Raw genomic sequence first — 13,969 nt, 5'->3', positions numbered from 1 at the left:
TCGAAAGGACAAGTCGCGAGCGAGTTTATTCAATCGCAAGCTCGAAATTAGGACACGTTGTCGGCGGCCTTCTCAATGACGTAGATGACGTCACTAGTTTGAAAGGAAAACTAGGCCAAACGGACTCGAAACCGGCGATCGTCGCCCCAATCGCGATTCGATTGCGTACGTCATAGAGAAAAATTCAACCTCGACCATTGTTTTCTTGCGTGGCTAAACAGCCCATCTGGGAGAACGAAGAAAAGCAAATCGAAATGGTCGAATAAGTCTCGATCGAATCCAAATCAGAGGCAGAGGGTGCACGATAAAAAGATGGATACTCGAATATTGTCGCAGGGGTTCGAGGTAACGCACAGGTATCCCGGGTAGAAGCGATCCTTGAATGAACTATGGTATTTCGTAAGGACAACGCTAACGGTGATCTAGGTCAAAGAAGGGTCATGAATGGCGTCGCTTCGAGTGACGTCACGGAGTGCAACCCCCTGCAAGTGGGTCACTCGTTGATTCTGTCATGGCCGTAGTTATAAACGGAACAGGGACGTCCTTCCACGTTTCCACGTCTGTCCATGGATCGTGTTCCGGTACGGACACGTTTTGCCTACGAATGTATCCCGGACCGATTTTCCTTGGTTTCCCTATTCCATACCTATTTCGAGAAAAAAAACTCGCTTCTGTCAGCGATGCATCCAAATCGGGAGCTTCTCCATCCCTGGAAAGATTTACTCTTCGCTTTTCACCGATTTGACGAATCAAAGTCTAAAACGAGACTGGGTATTTCGAAGCGGGGATCGATAGCGGTTCTACAAATAAGAGGGTTCATAATGATCGACAATTGTTTGAATGAAAAACGTTTATTTGATACGTAAACTACGAGTAGTATCGACATAGGTAGCACTTAATACAAAACATTCAGTCCTGAGAATCTGCTTGACTCGCGTTCTCCCGTTTTCGCATTTTGCCGCGAGAACTATTGCGCATAGACGAATACAAATTCGTCAACAGATACTTATTAGGCGTTTTACTGTTTCCTCGCAACGTATCGTAGCAGTGATACGTACTTAATCACCGTGTGCCAATTGTTCCGCGACATATCGTGCATTCACGCAGTTGATATTTACAAGGCACTGGAAGATCGCGTATACGTTTCACGATTACGTTCGCCTTTACGTAAACGAGAATTTTCGACGATAGTTCGAGAAAGAAATTTTCCTTGCCACATCGAGTCTCGATTCGTCGCAACCACTCGATTTACCCTGATTTTTCCGCATCGCCTTTTGCTCGTCAAAGAGAACTTCAACGAAAACGGGGTCAAAAACAACGAGTCGTTCTTTTTCGTTCTCGATACTCGCCAAACGGCTACCGACTGGACGACTCTTGCGAAACAAGTGACAAAAAGTTCGAAAACTCGTTCATCGTCTTTGCGTACGCTCGAGTCTCGTTCGTCTCGATCGACGGGTTACGTCAAACGAAAAACACCGTATTCGTCATCGAATCGTGATATGTTTAAAAAGTACCCTTAACGAGCAAGTACATAATTCTATAATCTATCTGAAACATGAACGACCGAACGTTAGGTCGGACGGTCAGCGAAAAAGATCGCGCGAGATCGCGAGCGTATTCTACATTATTCTTAGCGTTCTCTCCTTCATTCCGCGTTACATGTTCTTGTCGCGTTATTTGGCGCGATCTCGTAATTGACTCGTGTATCGCGAGTAGCCGGCAAAATATTACCCTCTCGCGAAACGATAGCTCCATAGAGGCGTGTTCGAGTATAAGAAAGATCAGGTCGACTGGTCGTATCGGTATTACGTATTTAACTCATCTTTCTCTTGCACCTATTTCCTCCTCGTTTTTTCTTTTACCTTATACTCGCGATCAACGTGGATCAGCGAATTAATCGTCAACTAGTAAACTCTAGTGTACATGTTATCGGGTGTACTAACCGTTCCTACAAAAAGTACATACACGTTTGCGTAGCTAAGTTCTTTCTAAGTCATCTATCTCTCGTTTATGAATAACAGACGAAAAAATGAAAAACTCGGTACATCGACGCACCCCTACTTGCGACCAATATTCTATTCGTCGTTCTGCTTCCTTCCTCGTTTCCTCTCCTGGTTACAACTCGCATCGCGAATCGCGACGGGGTGAGAAGAAGAAGCGCGTCGAATTCGATTTCATCGTTCCTCGAGAAACGTTCGCTTCGTCGTGGAAATATCGACTTTTTACAATTCGTCTCGTATACATTTTGATCCACTCGTTTGGTCGAGGCTTAAAAAAAAGCGGCGGAGAAACGGCCGCGGTTCGAACGATAAAATATTCGAAATAAATACGCGTATTGTGTCGAGTCGTAAAGCGAGTGGATCGTTCGAGTGAAAATCTCGTTGGTAAAAATGGTCCAAGATTGGAGGGTTTTGTTTGCGCGATTCACGGTCAGGTAACCGCGCAACGAAACACGAAATGGATAGGGATGGAATAAAAGAGAATCGGTTAAAATGGTTGACCGTCAGTGATGACTTCCTATCGGTAGAGAGCAACGGGATCTTGACAGGAACACGGCATCGCCAATTGTTGGGCTACGTTCCTTGGAACCCTTTGCGTCGGCAGTCCCGACAGTCCTCTGACGTAGGTATACGACACTGGGCTGCGTAAAATTCTCTTGGGACTCTTTTTCGCGTGCTTGTTCTCCTTGCCTTCCCACTTCGAAGATATCTTGAGAGTTTGGAAGGCTCTTCGAAGGGTGTTCGCGGTGGAGGATCGTTTGAGAGAATCACTGTCGGTGCTGCTTTGAGCGTCCGATGGGCTAGGGGAGTACGAGAGCGATTCAGAATTTCTCGTGATAGCTCTCACGTCTCCTGGACTCCAGGAACGGGACGACTTGGCTCGAACACGTTCGGAACTTCTTTGAACGCCGGACAGTCGCTCCTGAGAGCGCGTCGACCGACCTCGAAGTCGGTTCAGATAACAATGGGTTCTTGGCGATCTGGTAACGCGGCATAGCCGCTCGCTGCTTCCACGACGCGACAATCTCTCCGCGCTTCCGGTACTTCCGCCGCTGCTGCACCCGCTGTCCGTGCTGCACTCGTCGTCCCCGAACTCTTGCTTCGAAGACCCCGCCCCCTTAATCGGATTTTTTCGTTTCATCTCATTTTTCTGATTCTCTCTACGACGATCTTCCTCGGGATCGGTCAGTCTCGTGGTTTCTTCCATGTCTGATGAACTCGGTTCGAGTACCAAGCTCTGCACAGAAACTCTATGCACAAACTTCTTCACAAGTTTCTCAAATTTCTCTCTTGACTCTGGTATCGGTCGACCGGTAATTTCGATATACACTTCGCGATGCACGCTGGAGAAACACCTGTGTTTTTGAGCGCGCGTGCAACCGCGATACGTCGACGAACTCTTCGTCTTGTCACGTTCACACTCGTACAGTATATCGTACGAAGTATCGGAAAAAGTCTATCTCTTGATCGTTTATCGCTTTGTCCAATCTCCGGAGTTAACCGTTTCCTTTTCGTACTTGTTCGACGCTTCCTCCGTCCGTACGTGTTCTGGCTCCTCTTTCGAAAACGGATAAGTCTTTTCAACGGTTATCGCAAACACACGATATCGATGTATCGTCTGGTCGAATTTGTGGCGAGTAATTCTCGCGCGCTCGGAGATGGACTGAAACGCGAAGATTCGCGGTCTTCTCTTATATACCATCGAGGCTTGGCCGAGGGTGCGCGCATGTCCTTTTCACCACGTGAGGGTACGAGCCGTGTGCGCGAGAACGCGGGTGGCGCGGCGAATGCGTCGGGACGCGATTTCGAACGTTACGGTGAAACGCGACCCTCGTCGATCGATACAAATGCCATCGTCATTGATTCCTTTTCATCGATCGAACGTTGCGAGCTTCCCCGGGGGTTGGGTTCATGAATGGGTAGGGTGGCTTGACGCTGCCGTGTTACCTGTCACAATGATCGTTTTTGTTTTCGCGTATCAATATTTATTGTTCTCTCAAGTACGGTGGGAAACCATTGTTCCCAATGAAATAACGAAGATGAAGATATTAAACATACATTTTCGTCGCCGATCGTCACTCGCGTTCTACGAAGCCAGCATGTTAAAATTAGCAACGCCGTAACTTGACGGATAGTAGCTGGAAGAGCAGCAAAGGGTGTATGCAGCCGGGGAAATGGGATGAATCAGAGATAAGGACGGAAGAGGGCGGTAACGGGGGCAGCAGAGTAACGTATCGGGTTTCGAAGTAGAAAGGTCGGTGAACTCGAGACTGCGATCGATGCCAAGGGGTGGATGCACTATCCAGGCTGATCGCTTCGTCGTCGGTGCTAGATGCACCCACACGATCAATAATTTCGTAAACACTGACGCGTGCGACCGATACATATGGGTTTCGTTAAATGTGTACACACGAGGCCCACCCGATATTCCCGGACAATGACGTCGTTGGACATCGGTTGTGCCTTTATCGTTTCGATACAAATATCTCCACACCTGACATTTCTACGTCATGGGAATATAATCCACCATGCATTCCAAATGAATTCCATCGTAAACTTTATTCGTATATGGAGTAACGGTGACGGTGATGAGAAGAAAAGTTTCTCGATATTGATATTATCGTTAAATCGTGCCTATGCTAAGAATATTGTAATACGGAACACGTTGCTGTCTGAAAGCGCAACGTGACGAGACGCGAATTCGCTGCAGATAATTTTACGTTCAGATTGCGGTTACTCGTAGGCGACTCGACGGTGAAATTTATTCGTTATCGACGACTGTCTCTTCTCGTAGCGATAACGAAACCCGACCAATGGATCCTGCGACCATCCCTTTGGTCGGTGTACGTGACTGCGAGGACATTGCATTTACCTTTACGTAACGCTCTGGTATTGTTATTGTCGACTACATAATTGATTCGTCGTTCGTAAAAAACAAAAGCCCCTACACTTGGCGGTTACAAGTGGCCGCGTCACCCTACACTATTCCTCCGTTATTGGCCTTGCCCGATTTTCATAAAACGCGACGGCTCCTCTGCGTCATCGATAAACTTCTGTCATCGAAACGAGACGATAAAATATTGTAGGATCTTACAAGGCTTTCTCGACTCGGTGCGTTTATAGATTCCGACTCGATGAGTCGTAAAGCATTCGATACGAGTTTAAAGATTAATAACGCGAACCGAGTTTTTCACCCAAGAACGTTTCGTATTGATCGAACAAAATTTTCAACTATTAATACGCTCGAGCTGCGAGTAACTGTTAGAACTTAGAAATCTATTATAATCCTTGGAAGAAAGTAAGATTTCCAACACCATAACGCAATGGAGACGTTGCATTCGTACGTTTACCGTGATGCCGCGAACGTACATACACGTATTTACTTTGTGCACATACACATATTTATATGACACAAATGGGTGGAGAGCGATTATTCGGAGTGCGGTCACGCCTACGTACGCGCTTACATAATTGGATTTATAGAGTAACAACGACGAATCGCGTAACGAGCTCTCCGCGACAGATTCTCATTAACAAGTAAGCAAATAATCGTGCAAACGTTAGATACGCAAAGTCGACGGAAGAATAAGAAGACGTAGAAATGACGAGAGAAAACATGTTGCCTTTAAACGATTTTATTAAAACCGAGTCTAGAAATACAGAACATTGACGGAGAATGGAAGCACGAAACGACGCTTCGTGGAAAGTACAGGAATGCTATTAATGACTTTTCGAGGTTAGAAATCGAGTGGACCGGTTGCTTCGTTTGCTCGATCGCTGATACGATCGGAGCAGTGTCTATGTCGACTATTATTAGTAAATGTAGCTCTTATAGATGTAAGGCGAGGAGGGTACGTAACCGGCTAAAGGTAGCGGTGCCGGATAACTCGTATAGACGAGAGGAGCAGCAATGTTGGAGCTTAAAGCCGCCCCCCATGAAGCAGCCGCCACTGGACCACTGATCAAAGCGCTCGGAGCCGGTGCTGGAGCAGGTGCCGGAGCTGGAGCTGGTGCTGGAATTGGCGAAGGGGCGGCCATCGCGACGGCCAATAATCCAGCGAACAACAACTAAGCGTAGAAAAGTCGATTAGATCTCCGTTCTCTCGTCGCTTACCTTTTTCCTGATGCGTGCCCTCGAAATTCACGCACTCACCGATTTGAACATGTCGAATGTAGGGTACAACGTAGAAACGTACAATGGACAAGCTGAGACGATGATACTCGAAATCCTGAGGAATCGCAGCTTATATAGGAGAAACCGCGACAAAGAAATATCCTGGCGTTTGCACGTCTCCCTTCCCTTTACCATCTTCCTACATATCGTTCCTTTTATCCATCTCCGCTGTTCCACGAAGGGCAACAGCCGGTTGTTCGAACCAGACCGTGAACGGGACGCTTCCTTCTTGTTGGCTACAACGAATTTTTTATCGAACGCTCGACCAATCGACTTCGCCCTTTGTGGCTGTCGAGAAGCGTTTTCCCTCGCAGCAGCCTACGAACAGCGAATCCCGGGTTTCTTCGAGATCGACTAGAATGGGACTGGTCCTATCTCAACAATTCGCGCCATTTTTCGAGACCGTGTTGGGATAGCTTTTTTTATGAAGTGAACAGGTTTCTTCCTTTTTCTGTGGTATCGAGTCCTTGCACAGAGTCGTTTCGAAAAAACCGATCAACCGGAAATCGTCAAATTATTGTCGTCGCGTGCGAAACGTTTTTCAACGTATTCGGAATAATTGTTAATTCACGACGTTTCCTAGTGTTGAAAAAAATGTTTGAAATTTAAAGAACGTCGTCGATCAGTACTATGTTAATCACCGAATATTCAAGTATCGATTAAATTAGTAAATGCAACAACGTGTGAATACCCTAGGAGCTAAATCACAAGGCACACGCGTTGAAGGGGAAACGACGTTCCCTCGAGCCAGACTCGACGAACTTGAACTTGAGAAAAAAGCGTTCGTCTTGCCTTGAAGCTGTGCGGCCTTGTGGTACAGCAGAAAAAGATAGAAAGAGAAAGACAGGAGGACAGAAGAAGGGATGCGAATGACCAGATCAGGCAAGTGAGAGGCACGGAAAGAATCGATTAAAGTCGAATGATCGAATCAACGCGGCAAAAAGTGTTCTAACCGGACGAAAAGGATCCGCTTGGATAACGAGAAACTATGCAAATAGAAACTCGCTAATGTGGTCAAATGCGTAGATGAAACAAGTGCGAGGTAAGAAATAGGCAGATTGGGTCAGAAGCGATGAAAAACTAAACGAAGTAGTTGGAGATAGATCGTGTGGGAAGCGGAACGATCCGCGTAATCAGTGGGCCGTCGTTATAATCTTGTTATGCGTATCAACCGGACAGGCACGTAGTTGAGAGGGTTATACAATTGCTCGGCATGGTGGCTTACGTAATTTCACGATACTCATGGAAGTTGTCCGTGCTGTGCTTCTCTTTCGATATCAAGGTCATCGAAATCGATCGATCGATTAGCCACGGGTTGTACCCACGAAACGCGAGCGGTTTGAAAATACGCTGAACGAGGAGGAACTTACGCGCGTCGAGGGGGCGCGTGAAAACGCGGTCGGCTCGCGCGTTCGGCATTCCAATGCGACCACGACAAATCCAATTGATACGCACGGAGAGGGAGGGTCAAAACTTTCGTAAGCGACGCATCCACTTTTCGTAAGTTCCCTTGTTCGAAGAGCGGTGGTCATCGGTATAAAACCTGGACGCTACGAACGATCTGCACTCGTCGCTGCAAAGTCGAATCGTCCACAAGTTCAACATGTTCAAGTTAGCGGTAAGTGATGCGAATAACAGTCTGAATGCAAAGAACAATTGTTCTTTCGTTCTGTTCTCGACGCAATTACTTCAATTTCGGTTTGACCATTTGCATTGAATTTGCAGTGTATCGTCCTCTTCATGGCCGCCGTGGCGTCTGCCGGCGTATTGGCACCTGCACCTCTGGTCGCTGCTCCAGCACATGTAGCAGCTCTACCAGCACCCATTGTCACCGCTAGAAGCAGCCAGGTCGTCGCTAGGAATTATAACACTTTCGCCGCCGCACCACTTGCTGCATACGCTGCTGTCCCTGCTGCTGTACCTGCCGCTGTACCTGCTGCACATGTACCCGCTGCCCTAACCGCGGCCGTTGCAGCACCCGCAGCTCTACACGCACCGTATACCCTAGCTGCCGCACCCGCTGCACCCCTGCCATACGCTGCCTTCGCCCACTATGCCGTCTGATCACCCTGAATAACCCCTTACCTCAATCTTTACGCTAAGTTTCTTGTTTTTATGGAATAAATTGCAAATTAACCTAAAATCAAACAATGTTTTCTCTTCCAACAATCTTCCTAAACCTTGTTTATCCTCTTACTTCGTGGAGTAGATCAAAATTGATACTAGTTCTGCGAAGGTACTACTTATAAATCGATGGTACCGCAGAAACTTTGTCGGCTCTTAATCAATGCACAATCGTTACGGTCTACGTATTCTTTATAAAAACACTCATTTCCTTCGTACCATTGTTAGAACCACAAAAGATTACAGCGTGGAATATCTTATCGACTACATCGAGGAAAAGTATAATCGCGAGGTACCTTGGATCTCCTTGGATCGTTCAATTCAATGAAATACATTTACATTTCAGCTTTACTCGCTAATTCCCAAGAAGGTTCACTCATTTCGCTATTTAACGAACGTTATCTCGTCATACCACGTAGATACGAAAGCGATACGTTTCAACTATTTTCCCTTGCATCGCCTCCTTCTCGTACTACTCGTCAAGGTTTCGTTATTGCGCCATGCTAGGTTGAACTTATTCAAGAGTTAGCTCAGGGGGCACTATCGATGATCCATGAAGAACTTTCTCTGATGCGTTGAAATGAGAAGCAAGCTGATGAACCAGACAATGAGACAACGATTTGCGTGAAAATTCGAGTCACGCTCGATGAACTATCTTCGAAACTTACGATGTCCCAATCGCTGTCGCAAACGCAAAACGAGCGCGTTTCGTATTTAGAACGTGCACGAGCCGCACCCTACATATATTACTCGTTGAAACCGAGTCTCGGACGACCTTAACGTTTTAATTGCGATTACGTTGATTTCAGACTGTCTTTCGTGCATGAAAATGAACAAGCTCCTTTACTCTAACCGTCAGATATCTTTACGAATTAATACTAACAATATGTGAAATGTTCAATCGGTACAAGACTACAGAAGAATATCGATGAGAATCCCTAGCCTAATTTTTTCTACGTTCTGTAAACTAAAACGTTACAAAAAAAATTATCAATCTTGCTACTCTGAGGCAGGTAGCTCGGTTGCAAATAATTCAATTAATCGGCAGTTATAACAAATGTTATCTCTTCCCATTTTACTGAATTAGCAAAATAAGATCGATATTAGAACAAAGCTGCGTTACGTGGTTCACCCCAACTTATGATACCGTTAAGAAAGCCCATTTAACGATACAGCCCCGAACAGGAAGTAAGAGGCACAAAGGCTCGAACAAAGAGCGTTCGAAATAGATGTTCGATCATGGTCAAACGCGGTGATCGACATCGTGACGTCGAACGACGCAACACAAGGGGCACTGTTACAAAAAAAAGGAGAAGGTTAAAGTCGACCGCGGGAGGTAGGGTCAACGGTGGTAATCGCGGGCGTGGCTTAAATCGAGTAAAGGTAATCTGGTATGCAGAAGCGCGTGTTCCTGTCGCATCGTGCTACAAACCAGTGTCGCGAACTTCGTAGTGGGAGTGTATCCCGGACGAAATCGAGTATAAAAGAGGTCTAGATAATCCACAAGTCAGTTCAGTATTCACTAGCGTTTCATTCGAACTACCTTCGAAATCTCCAACCGCAAAATGTCTGCCATGAAATTCCTGGTAAGTTGATCTACAGCAAACCCGAAAGGGGCAGCAATCGATTTGACTATAATATTTTCGTGTGTCACAGGTTTTCTTCGCCTGTATGATCGCCGCTTGCTCGGCCGGAGTCTTGCACGCAGCGGTTCCAGCTGTTCCAGCAGCGTACGCTTCGGTCCCGGCGGCTTTGACTGTCGGAACCTATGCGTCCAGCTACAACGCACATGCCATTAATCACGCATACGCTGCACCATACATCGCAAGCCCCGTAGTTGCCCACGCTGCTGCTCCGCTCGCGTACTCCAGCCTCCCAGTCATCGCTGGCAGACGCTGAAAACTGTACCTTCTGGCGTTACCATTCGAGGACAATCGAGAAACATCCGGTTGCGTTCAAACCAATGACCGTCCAGCCACGAAACAACCTAACCTTCGATACCACCTCTCCACCGGTGCCCAGTGGATTCTGAACGAACGTCACTGATCTGGAATACCATCGAGAACCTACAACCATTATGGATGTTTCCCTCTTCGTCCTCTTTGTTTTCTCTATCCCCGATTAATTGTCAATGTTTTCTCCGATTTCCTTTTTGTAAAAAGTTACAATAAATCATTTTTCACACGCAAGACACTGTATCGTATTCAATGCAAATAGCCCTAAGTAATCGATACTCGATCCATCGAGCGGGACAAGGTTTCAACGGTTGATCGCAAGACAAAAGATCCATGGCAACCGTGAAACAAAACACGATCTGTTAGTTAATCCAGTCGATTTCGAGCTTTTCTACGTTCACGCGTGCGTGCGGTACGAATTTGTTGCTTCAAAAGAATTTTTAGCACGATTCGTGAGTAGTCGGAGTGAAAGCGAAGATAGCGAAAGAATAATTTAACTTTAGGAAAGAAACTAGCGCAGACGAAAAAGTATAGTTTTCGACAGAAACTAGGAAGATGCGTGAAATCGCTCATCTGCAGGCCGGTCAATGCGGCAATCAGATAGGGGCAAAGGTACGTTACCAAGAAACAATTGATCGTTATTAATTATATTACATATATTATTCAATCTTTTCTTGCCAGTTTTGGGAAGTGATCTCTGACGAACACGGTATCGATCCTACTGGCACTTATCACGGTGACTCAGACTTACAACTTGAACGTATAAACGTTTATTATAATGAAGCATCGGGAGGGAAATATGTCCCCAGAGCGATCCTGGTCGACCTGGAACCCGGCACGATGGACGCGGTACGCTCTGGACCGTTCGGTCAAATATTCCGACCGGATAATTTTGTTTTTGGACAAAGTGGCGCCGGGAATAACTGGGCCAAAGGCCACTACACCGAAGGCGCGGAGCTCGTCGATTCCGTTCTGGACGTAGTGAGGAAGGAAGCCGAAAGTTGCGACTGCCTGCAGGGTTTTCAGTTAACTCATTCCCTCGGTGGTGGAACCGGGGCGGGTATGGGAACGTTGCTAATTTCCAAGATTCGCGAGGAGTACCCTGATAGGATCATGATGACGTTCAGCGTGGTTCCTTCGCCAAAGGTACGGTTCCTTGTTCCTCTTTATCCTTTTCGTTTCACGTCTTTTAACGTCACAGGTGTCCGACACCGTGGTCGAGCCGTACAACTGCACCTTATCCGTGCATCAACTGGTCGAGAACACGGACGAATCTTACTGCATCGACAACGAAGCGTTGTACGACATTTGTTTCCGCACGTTGAAGTTGACCACGCCAACCTACGGCGATCTGAATCACCTGGTAAGCGCTACTCTCAGCGGCGTCACCACTTGTCTAAGATTCCCAGGCCAATTGAACGCTGATCTACGAAAGCTCGCAGTAAACATGGTGCCCTTCCCACGATTACATTTCTTCATCCCCGGTTTTGCGCCACTAACTTCCAGGTAAAACTCTGTAATTCTCATGTTTGTCTTTGTCACTGTACTTTTAACGTTTCTGTACAGAGGTTCGCAGCAGTACAGGGCTCTCACGGTCCCGGAACTCACGCAGCAAATGTTCGATGCAAAGAATATGATGGCGGCTTGCGATCCGCGTCACGGTCGTTATCTGACCGTGGCAGCCGTCTTTCGAGGCAGGATGTCGATGAAAGAAGTGGACGAACAAATGCTCAATATTCAAAATAAAAATAGTAGCTATTTCGTTGACTGGATACCCAGTAACGTTAAGACGGCCGTCTGCGACATTCCTCCCCGAGGTCTGAAGATGTCTGCCACTTTTATTGGTAACTCAACGGCCATTCAGGTAAATCGTGCTTTATAAAATATTAGCGAATCCGTGCATGAACATACACATACAGTTATGGAATACAAAGACACATGATTCAATGGTGTTTTCAAAAGAGACTAACATCGGTTATTTAAAACAAGATTTATATAAAAGGTCTAGGTCCTGTTTAAATAGTATCAACCGTATTAAAAATGTCATCTGAGCACATAACATTTTAGGGTTTAATTTTTAAAATAACCTAACTCAGTGACCCGTTAATCTAACCTCTAAATTCATGGTACTATCTAAAACGAATTTCCTTAAGTTGACCCTCGACCTTTCGTCTTTTCGTCAACTTTTTCAGCTTTTTATCCAGTTAAGCACATCTTTGGATCATGTGGTGTAATCTGAAAGGTCGTTTGTCAGAATCAAGAGACCTAAAAGAGGTTTAAAACTAGACGTTTCGTGATTAATAATTGCGTAATAAAGCAACTGTTATATTGAGTGAATTTCCAGGAATTGTTCAAGAGAGTTTCGGAACAGTTCACGGCGATGTTCAGGCGAAAAGCTTTTCTACATTGGTACACCGGCGAGGGCATGGACGAAATGGAGTTTACGGAGGCTGAAAGCAATATGAACGACTTAGTTTCGGAGTACCAGCAATACCAGGAAGCTACCGCGGAGGAGGAGGGCGAATTCGACGAGGAAGAAGAGGGCGAGGGTGAAAACCCTTGAGACTAACTTAAGAAAACAATTGTTTTGTCCGAAATAAACCTAATAGGAGTTTCATTTCACTGTGATAAATTCGCGCGTATCGCGTGACTATCCCCTTTGCGTTAAGTTCAACACAGCCTCTTTTCTCGTACGCTTTAACCGACCGTGATACTTTATAGCGCTCGATACTACCCTTTTTCTTTTTCACTCGATCCGCCTAATCTCTTAGTCCGTTCATCAACGTTATCGTATCGTCAGAAATGTACCAATTACGTTTGTAACTTATTGCTGTTATCTTTCCTCGAAGCTTACTCGCGTAAGTGTACCATGCGAATTGTAAAATCTTTAAACATTAGGTTTTCATCGAATAAACGTACTCTTATTTCAAGACTTCGATGATTCATCGATTCGAAACGCGATCCCAGAACGAATACTGTTCCCACGTTTTAGACGCGGTTTCACGCGCGTTTACATGCTCGCTGAATCGCTCCTAGAAACTGTTGATATGTCAGCTACGGGGAAAGCATACATCGAAGGACCGTGAATCGTATGAGAGAATAAAACAACGGCCTGTCAACGATATCGTTACGCTCGGTACACCGTTCTTCAACAAATGCGCGTTCCACATTCGATCGGTCGAGGTCTCTCAGAAATTACACCGTTCGCGACTGGCGAGGCATGAACGGATTCAAGACAACTCGCTTCGCGGTTATCGCGTTTGCTCATCTTTTCGGTTTCTTGCTTCGCGATCCTATCCTTTCATCCCTCTTTTTCGCGACGAACCTATTTACAGAAATTTGAGTTACGGTGTTCAATCGCATAGTGATCTGATACGTTAATCGCGGTTCATAACGAGTTACGAACGATCAAAATAATCCAAAGGGTATAGCGAACCGCTTGGTCATCGTCCATCGCTTGCTCGCGATTCTCGAACGATTCGACTCTCGACCACGTCGAGCTCTTTTATAGCAAATCATCCCGCTTCCGAGAGAACTGGCCAGCTTTCGACGAAGCAGGGAGGCACGGAATCACTGTCTCGTTGTCGTAATCTGAAAGTCTGCGATATCGGACAGGCCAAGGCCTTCCGGATTTGGGCGTTGCTAAGCCCGAACAGCTATCGTCGATCTTTCATATTTTTTTAGTTGTGGATCGACCTCCGTCGATCGTCCACTCC

The 13,969-nt window shown here is 46.1% G+C and overlaps 5 protein-coding genes across 5 annotated transcripts; 3 read left to right on the top strand and 2 right to left on the bottom strand.

Annotated features, from left to right (window-relative positions):
- Window positions 1-205: 205 nt before the first annotated feature.
- Window positions 206-4,477, bottom strand: LOC143263900 (uncharacterized). Its single transcript, XM_076534974.1, has one exon. It carries the CDS (start codon window positions 3,205-3,207, stop codon window positions 2,518-2,520), a length of 690 nt encoding a protein of 229 aa, XP_076391089.1. The 5' UTR covers window positions 3,208-4,477; the 3' UTR covers window positions 206-2,517.
- A 1,142-nt stretch (window positions 4,478-5,619) lies between these two features.
- LOC105662366 (uncharacterized) lies at window positions 5,620-6,313 on the bottom strand. The gene is made up of 2 exons (XM_012284070.2): window positions 6,154-6,313; window positions 5,620-6,068 (listed from the first exon to the last, which is right to left on the bottom strand). Exons 1-2 carry the CDS (start codon window positions 6,307-6,309, stop codon window positions 5,814-5,816), a joined length of 411 nt encoding a protein of 136 aa, XP_012139460.2. The 5' UTR covers window positions 6,310-6,313; the 3' UTR covers window positions 5,620-5,813.
- A 131-nt stretch (window positions 6,314-6,444) lies between these two features.
- LOC100877651 (uncharacterized) lies at window positions 6,445-8,313 on the top strand. Its single transcript, XM_003702709.3, has 2 exons — window positions 6,445-7,792; window positions 7,900-8,313. The coding sequence occupies exons 1-2, from the start codon at window positions 7,778-7,780 to the stop codon at window positions 8,236-8,238; spliced, it is 354 nt and encodes a 117-aa protein (XP_003702757.1). The 5' UTR covers window positions 6,445-7,777; the 3' UTR covers window positions 8,239-8,313.
- A 1,413-nt stretch (window positions 8,314-9,726) lies between these two features.
- LOC100877767 (uncharacterized) lies at window positions 9,727-10,487 on the top strand. The gene is made up of 2 exons (XM_003702710.3): window positions 9,727-9,884; window positions 9,955-10,487. The coding sequence occupies exons 1-2, from the start codon at window positions 9,864-9,866 to the stop codon at window positions 10,195-10,197; spliced, it is 264 nt and encodes an 87-aa protein (XP_003702758.2). The 5' UTR covers window positions 9,727-9,863; the 3' UTR covers window positions 10,198-10,487.
- A 111-nt stretch (window positions 10,488-10,598) lies between these two features.
- Window positions 10,599-13,185, top strand: LOC100877880 (tubulin beta chain). The gene is made up of 5 exons (XM_003702711.3): window positions 10,599-10,865; window positions 10,935-11,399; window positions 11,455-11,759; window positions 11,820-12,117; window positions 12,598-13,185. Exons 1-5 carry the CDS (start codon window positions 10,809-10,811, stop codon window positions 12,814-12,816), a joined length of 1,344 nt encoding a protein of 447 aa, XP_003702759.1. The 5' UTR covers window positions 10,599-10,808; the 3' UTR covers window positions 12,817-13,185.
- Window positions 13,186-13,969: the final 784 nt, after the last annotated feature.

This window comes from Megachile rotundata, chromosome 8, assembly GCF_050947335.1.
Source record: "Megachile rotundata isolate GNS110a chromosome 8, iyMegRotu1, whole genome shotgun sequence".
Classification (NCBI taxonomy): domain Eukaryota; kingdom Metazoa; phylum Arthropoda; class Insecta; order Hymenoptera; family Megachilidae; genus Megachile; species Megachile rotundata.
This window is presented reverse-complemented; position numbering and strand designations above follow the sequence as displayed.